The sequence below is a fragment of the Amia ocellicauda genome, chromosome 10 (genome assembly GCF_036373705.1).
Source record: "Amia ocellicauda isolate fAmiCal2 chromosome 10, fAmiCal2.hap1, whole genome shotgun sequence".
NCBI lineage: Eukaryota > Metazoa > Chordata > Actinopteri > Amiiformes > Amiidae > Amia > Amia ocellicauda.
The window spans coordinates 15637941-15646315 of record NC_089859.1 but is presented as its reverse complement, the minus strand read 5'-3'; the positions used below and the strand labels follow the sequence as shown (position 1 = coordinate 15646315).

Genomic DNA, 8375 nt, shown 5'->3' with positions numbered 1-8375 from the left:
ACAATGCTGCAAAGCCCGGAGACTCGGAACCATCTGGCCGACCCGCTCACTCACTCAACGCCAAACGGTACCAGTGCCCCACGCCAAGAAGCCAGAGGCCTTGTGGCTGTTACTGGAACTGCAAACACTATGGGGAGAGTGAGAGAGTGTGTTCTGCACTCCTGAGTGGCACCTCTTTCACCACCTGCTCCTCTTCCTTTTCCTCTGGCTCTTTGTATCCTTCCTCCTTCTATTTGTCCCAGCTCACAAGACTTGCCCCCCATGGCCCCCCTCAATGTCAACAGGCCCCCAGCCTCCAGTCTCCTTCATGGAATGGAACTAGCCTAGCTTTAGACTGCATTTCCTCCCATATGGACCCCAGTTCCCCCACCTCAGCCTGCATTTACCTGTGCAGAATTGCACAATCCAGTCACAGACTTCAGTGTTGCACGGTAGGCCGGATTTCACTCCAAAAACTTGGCCCTGACAACCTGCTTCGAGCCAATCCCTGAGCAGAGATGAGGTTCCTGTGCCGTGCCTATTGCTTATACAGACTAATTGTATATTTAAATGAGCTCTGATGGATAGTGGCTCCTCAATGGCTGGTATTTTGGTTACAGAATTTCAATGAATTACAGAGGATTAGCGCATTGAAGGGGGTTATATAGTCAAAGCATCTTTGGGGACTGAGAATCCACACAGAGATGTAAAGATGAATGACACTTTAATAAAATGTTTCAGTTTCTATACAAAACCCACCACTCTTAACCCCCCCTCCCCCCCAACCCCTGCCTCAGTCAGGCACTGTGCTTCATTCTGTCCATCAAACTCCCTACAGCCCTCACTTGGATGGTACTTTTTTTGCCTTTTTTTTAAATATACATTTATTTTTTGTATTTTTTGCGTGTTTTTAAACGGTTAAAAACATTTCATGTGCAATGGCTTCCCTCCCTCCTCCTCCCCTCTCCAGGCACAGTGTTTTCCACAGGCTGTGTCTCAGTCTCTCTCCTGGGCTCTCCTCACACCCAAAGTACTTCATGTCCGTAGAATAACCATTGTAAGAAGACCTGCATAACAAAAAAGCGCTAGTTCAGTTTTTAACATTATTAAATTATTAATCTGGTTGACACCTTTAATTCCTTGTAATTTACTAATTAATACATCATCTTTAAATATCATTACAAAATTTAAACTGTGGTAAAGGCAGGCAGACAGTGCCATCTGAAGCAAGAAGGCCCATGCCTGAATCTCCACTGCCACTCTTTCCTGCAGTGATGCATTGCAAAACCGAACATGCACAAGATGCCGCACGTCCGCTCCCCGCTACTCACCTAAAACATAAGCAGCTACAAGCTTCTTGTTAACACTTAGATGGAGGTAGACAGGCACTACGGAATCGATTTCCCCCAGGGTGGGCAGCATCAGTGCGGCCACACACACCAAGCCCAGCAGCACTGTCAGGAGGCTCGGCCCAGCGGACACTGCACGGCCCTCTGTGTAGGACAGACACGAGCAGGTTAGCTCAGGGGTCTGCAGTTCTGATCCCGGAGAACCAGTCCTGCACATTTGATAGCTGACTGCAAAGGTATAGGCAACATAGACACCCTGCAAGCCCATTAACCTGTACTAATTCAATAAGCAAGTCATTGGTCCACTTCATTCAAAGTTCAGCTGGCTTGCAGAACCATGATTTCTAGAGCAGAAGTGGAAAACCAGTTATGGAAAATTGAGTTCTGGTGTAAAAGTGGAAGATCTACAGTGAGGGGAAAAAAGTATTTGATCCCCTGCTGATTTTGTATGTTTGCCCACTGACAAAGAAATGATCAGTCTATAATTTTAATGGTAGGTGTATTTTAACAGAGAGAGACAGAATAACAACAAAAAAATCCAGAAAAATGCATTTCAAAAAAGTTATAAGTTGATTTGCATGTTAATGAGGGAAATAAGTATTTGATCCCCTATCAATCAGCAAGATTTCTGGCTCCCAGGTGTCTTTTATACAGGTAACGAGCTGAGATTAGGAGCACTCTCTTAAAGGGAGTGCTCCTAATCTCAGCTCATTACCTGTATAAAAGACACCTGTCCACAGAAGCAATCAATCAATCAGATTCCAAACTCTCCACCATGGCCAAGACCAAAGAGCTGTCCAAGGATGTCAGGGACAAGATTGTAGACCTACACAAGGCTGGAATGGGCTACAAGACCATCGCCAAGCAGCTTGGTGAGAAGGTGACAACAGTTGGTGCGATTATTCGCAAATGGAAGAAACACAAAATATCTGTCAGTCTCCCTCGGTCTGGGGCTCCATGCAAGATCTCACCTCGTGGAGTTTCAATGATCATGAGAACGGTGAGGAATCAGCCCAGAACTACACGGGAGGATCTTGTTAATGATCTCAAGGCAGCTGGGACCACAGTCACCAAGAAAACAATTGGTAACACACTACGCTGTGAAAGACTGAAATCCTGCAGCGCCCGCAAGGTCCCCCTGCTCAAGAAAGCACATGTACAGGCCCATCTGAAGTTCGCCAATGAACATCTGAATGATTCAGAGGAGAACTGGGTGAAAGTGTTGTGGTCAGATGAGACCAAAATCAAGCTCTTTGGCATCATCTGAACTCGCTCTGTTTGGAGGAGGAGGAATTACCCCAAGAACACCATCCCCACCGTCAAACATGGAGGGGGAAACATTATGCTTTGGGGGTGTTTTTCTGCTAAGGGGACAGGACAACTGCACCGCATCAAAGGGACGATGGACGGGGCCATGTACCGTCAAATCTTGGGTGAGAACCTCCTTCCCTCAGCCAGGGCATTGAAAATGGGTCGTGGATGGGTATTCCAGCATGACAATGACCCAAAACACACAGCCAAGGCAACAAAGGAGTGGCTCAAGAAGAAGCACATTAAGGTCCTGGAGTGGCCTAGCCAGTCTCCAGACCTTAATCCCATAGAAAATCTGTGGAGGGAGCTGAAGGTTCGAGTTGCCAAACGTCAGCCTCGAAACCTTAATGACTTGGAGAGGATCTGCAAAGAGGAGTGGGACAAAATCCCTCCTGAGATGTGTGCAAACCTGGTGGCCAACTACACGAAACGTCTGACCTCTGTGATTGCCAACAAGGGTTTTGCCACCAAGTACTAAGTTGAAGGGGTCAAATACTTATTTCCCTCATTAACATGCAAATCAATTTATAACTTTTTTGAAATGCGTTTTTCTGGATTTTGTTGTTGTTATTCTCTCACTGTTGAAATACACCTACCATTAAAATTATAGACTGATCATTTCTTTGTCAGTGGGCAAACGTATAAAATCAGCAGGGGATCAAATACTTTTTACCTCACTGTACATAACAATAACTCAATATACTGCCCATCTGCAGCAGAGGTATCATGTCTTTTATTAGCACTAAAATGTTTTTCCCCTTTAAAGAGTATATTCAACAATCTTGTGAATTTCCAGAGCAATGATGTCTCTCTCAAAGTGCTTTAACAGTCCATGATTAACACTAATCTTGTGTAATGTCATATGAAATAAGGGAGTGCTAATCTGAGTCTGAAAGGAGCTGTATGTAAATTTAAGCCAGCTGTGCCATCTACTGGAGAGAGGGTGAAATTGAAATATTCTTATTCTATTGGGCATTTTGCTGCACATCAGATTTATACATTTAAAGAGTACCTATTTATTTATTATAACATGTTACCATCACTGCCACCCCCCCAAAAAACAATAAAAAAACACCTAGGGTCTTAACTGACTATAGAAACTATATTGTGTCTTATGTTTACTCCTGGAAATATTTTTGATCATAAATTGTAGACTTGGTCCCACAGCTGCCTATTGGACGGAGCTGTCCTCTACCAAGACAACAGCCACAACACACCTGTAGATATGAAGTGGTTAATAACAGCCAAGTTATTAACATGACCTGCAATTGACATCATACGCAAGGCCCGGGAAACTGACCCTGGCTGCATTGGAAGTGGCAAACAATACTGACAGGTACAAACACGTCTGGAATAACTGAAAAGCTTTCACCACCTTCATTTAACAGATGTAGGACCTGCTCACAGAGGTTTCTATGTTTACAAGTCTCGTTAAACCACCCCCTTCTTCAGCCTTGGAAAAGGAGCAGCCCCCCTCTGCTGGTGAGATCTGGTTATGTCAGGCCTACCTGGCTGGAAGGTGGCCTGCTCGAAGAAGATGCTGTCGGCCAGCTGTTCCTTCACCCTCCTCTCCTCCTCCTGTGGCCGGGGCTGGGCGTGCTCCTGGGCGGAGGGCAGCAGGGTGGCGATCACCTCTTTTTGCCCCAGAGCCTTCCGCTGACTCTGCTCTGACACCTGCAGCCGGAACTTGTCGATCACGCCATAGTGACAGGCGCGCACATCGCGGTGACGGATCACGCTGCACGGGCAGACAGAGATGGATGGAGGTGAACGCTACTGTTAGTCACCAGCAGAGGCCGTCTGTTCCCAGCTGAAATGTCTCAGTCTCTTGTTTAATGGGACATGTTAATTATTATATGAGCTCTTTTGCATCTGTAATGATTTATTTTTAAAGCAAACTATGAACCAAGGTACTCGCTATATGATTTCACCTCTTCTCCTTCTACAATGAACACAGGATAATTCTAGAACCCAGTCACACTCTGAGAGCGGAATCATTGGGATGGATTCATGTCAACTCACATGTCAACACAGCACTGGGGTTTCACAGCACCAGTGGCGTCCACCACAGCATACTTATTGGGCGCTGTGCACAATACTGGAAATAGACAAGAGAATCCCATTAATCACGTTCTATACACACACACATGAGTACTGCACAAACATACATATGGACAATATAGAAAGATAACCAGAATACAAATATGCATGCCAAGATTTAAGACACAATCACACAATTGTCATAGAATTCGGTGTATTTCAAGCAGCACTGCCATCTGTTCCAGAAAGAGCTACGGGAGGTTTGTGATCCTATCAGACGCTCAGTTGCAGTGTATTGTATAATTTACCTCACTGGCCATAGCCACTGTAATCTGTGCTATATTTTATATGCACTTGGACAACATCTTGCATTATTTCTACTATTTTGTGTTACTTATAACCGCTAAATAACTCAATAGCCTTCTACAGTTCCCCGTGATTTTCTTATGTTCCAAGTGTGCTGAACACAAGTCACCGTGCATGAATGTGGTCAGTCAAGTAAATAAAGAAGCAATAAAATGATTACATCCACAAGTTTTGATTTACAGCCGTGTCTGGGTGTCGCTGTAGGTGTGCAAGAATTCCCATTGCACTGGAGGCAAGTGTTCCCACTGGGTTTAAAGCCAGCTCAAGGACCTGGCCGAAGACCTGGAAACAACAGTGGGAATTTACACCAGCTGGGCTGCAGTGTCTGCTGCATTTCACCCCAGTGGAGATCTCGTCCATATAATCCAGCTGATTATTTAATTGAGCAACTTCTGAACCCATTTCTTGGATTGTCAAAGTGGTGTTTTGGTTTAAAGCAGACCAAGGAGCAGTGTGAAAGATGTTGCGGGGGAGAGTTTGTGTAGGACAAAAATCTAACGAAAAGGAAATTCAGCTCTCCGAGTACCAGCAGTGATCAGCTCTAAATCCCAAGGACACACCTGCAGCGGCACAACCTACCTTTGAACTTTAAGGCAAACTCGTAGGGGTTGTAGAGGGTGAGCACCTTCTTGTGTGAGGCCTGTTCATCAGCATAGAAGATCAGCTCAGTGGGGAACACGAACACGGGAAGGCTGCCTTCCACTAGCTCTGGCTGCCGTCTGTGCTGCTGCATTGGCACAGACTCTGCGCTCTCTCGCTCACACTCTCTGTCCCTCTCCCCCTTCTCTCTGTCTCTGTGGGTGCTCTGTAGGCTAATGTCCCTCCAGGTGAAGGGGACCTCCTCTGTCTTCCCAGCTCCACTGGCCTCAGCGCGTTAGCTGCATCTCGTTAACGCCCCTGAGCTCGACAGGAGGGAGAGCTGTTAACTGCCTCCTGCCCCCAGCTGCTGGACAGAAGCACACAAGCACAGCGCTACAAAAACAGCAAGGTTTCTCAGCTCAAATATTATAACAGGGAGGTGGAACAGGTATACAACTTGGAGAAGGAGACGGGGATAATAAGTGAGTGTGGTATCAAACGGTTCAGACTGCACCTTGGAGGACAGATTAGAAAGTGTGTGTGTGGGGGGGGGTTGATTAGTCTTGAAATCTACACTGATAAAACCCAGGAGATGTTTATGTTATTGGTATAATTATTCTGTTTACATGCAATAGGATACAGAAGATAATGAAATAGACACTGGTTGGACAAAAAAAACTGGAGTCTTTTGCAGTCCCAGGGTAATGGAGCCACAAACCCTGGCCCAATACTGTGCAGCAATATTGGCCCAGGGTGGAAACGGGGCGGAGAGCGGTGTGTTGGTGGCAACAGCCCTGTTCAGCACCGCGGCTCAGCCCGTCCCAGATACACGTGGCTAATGACGTGTGCATGTTTACACGCAGCCGCCGGACCGTGCGCCGTGACGCACTTCCTGTTCTCGGTGTTCGCCAGACGTCCGTGATCGAAGCGCCTCAGTCCGCTTTACGGGCGTAATAATGTACAAGCCCGTCGCTCCTTCTTCAGACATCTGACACTGATTCACACCATCCATCAAACACGCCGAGATCCAGCAGTGACCACAATAGCTAATTATATCAACCAAACCGCATCAATAGCAAGGCTTTCACTTTGAATCCCCAAATAAACCTGAATTAGGCGTCCCCGTCTGCACTTTTTGTGTTGAACTATAATCGTGCAAAATGACTTAATAAATGCACACATCCATGTCATCGATGTTCAGTGGTGCAAGATCATTATGTGTGCATCACAATCACCACTGTATATCACCATTAATCCCCAAGCAGGAAAGCAATACAGACGCCTGCATACAAATGAAATGAACGGACCATTTGAATGTAATGCTGCATTTCTACATAATACTCGAGATCCATAAATACGATACTGTCTTAAAGTCAATCTTAAAGTCACATCAGCTCTAGATTAATATACCACTGTAACAACTGTAATCAACACAATCAAAACACACACAGCCCTATAATAATGTAAATGTCTATCCGATGCTGCTGCGACATTATTTGCGATCACGTTATTTAAATATAATCATAACGTTACTGTTCAACATCATATATTGGTAATGAACACATCGTCTACAAAGGACAGCTGCCAAATAATCATAGGTGCCTAATCATATTACAGACATGGCCCTTTATATGCTGATATTTTGATACAGACTACATCGACTATCTAACTCTTAAACTGTAATAGACAGCCTCTCTCTCAGGGCCCTCGTCCTAAAACAAAACAAAAGTGATGTTTTGAACGGGCGATCTTACCTCTTTATTTTGTCTTGTCGTTTAAATCCCACCCTGTTGTTTTCTTTTCTCTCTCTCCTCTTTTCTTTGTCAATCTGCTGCAGTTCAACACGGTGGATGATGGGATAGTGGAGGGCCCAGGGAATTCCGCCAGCCCCTTTGGTGACGTCACGGAGGGGCCGTGCTTCTTTGCAGGCATGTCTGGGTAGTCCTACTTAGCAGCATAGTCTGCGTTTTGTTTTTATACATTAATATATGAATTCGTTTCTTTCCCTCTTAAGGTAAAATTAGATTAAACATATTGGAGAAATTAAATTCAGTACAATCCCCCCCCCCCCCCCCTAATGATTCTGCTTTCTAGAGTCAGTTAAGTAAAGAAAACAAGACTGGAATAATAAACATCGAGGTATGTTCAGTGTCATTTAGGCTGGCAGTGTTGCACAATGGTCAGGACTTCACTTGTAGTAATGAAAGCACTTTGGCCTTATTTGGAGATGTCCTCTCGTTTCGAGTCTAGTCACCCTGCTGCTCTGTTTTTTGGCATGATCTAAGCTCCAAGTTAGCTGTAGTATGAATGTAAGCACAATATTGTTTCCATTTCATTAATAACAACACAGCAAGACATTTATACTTAAGTGGCATAAAGATTAGGCTATTCACTTCCAACAACAGATATATTTGTACACACAAATATCACCAAAGGACACTGATCAGTTATAAGGCTGAGCAAATATATGTGCTCTCAAACAAGAAGCTATACCCCATATACTCACCTATGACGTAACTGATTATATTATAAAAAATATCGGAACAGCAGATCCAGCAACTAAGACAGACCCTTGCAATGTTAATTGCATGCTCTACCCCTGTAACTTTTGATTACAGCTGTGATTTTGGTAGATACCTGGAAGATTACGGAGGAGAGAAGACGTCATTGCGAAGTCTTTGCGAGTCACCCCTTTCAGCTCATCCCAGAGGTGTTCTACTGGATTGAGGTCGAGACCAGGAATCCTTTCCA

General features: G+C 44.9%; 1 protein-coding gene across 2 annotated transcripts; it reads right to left on the bottom strand.

Annotated features, from left to right (window-relative positions):
- Positions 1–835: 835 nt before the first annotated feature.
- Positions 836–7495, bottom strand: mospd1 (motile sperm domain containing 1). 2 transcript variants are annotated; one of them, XM_066715201.1, is made up of 6 exons: positions 7379–7495; positions 5625–5991; positions 4662–4737; positions 4148–4377; positions 1311–1472; positions 836–1046 (listed from the first exon to the last, which is right to left on the bottom strand). In XM_066715201.1, the coding sequence occupies exons 2-6, from the start codon at positions 5776–5778 to the stop codon at positions 1015–1017; spliced, it is 654 nt and encodes a 217-aa protein (XP_066571298.1). In that variant the 5' UTR covers positions 5779–5991; positions 7379–7495; the 3' UTR covers positions 836–1014. The 2 variants fall into 2 exon arrangements, with proteins under 2 accessions (XP_066571298.1, XP_066571297.1); XM_066715200.1 differs by having other exon boundaries at positions 5625–5988.
- Between the last annotated feature and the right edge of the window lie 880 nt (positions 7496–8375).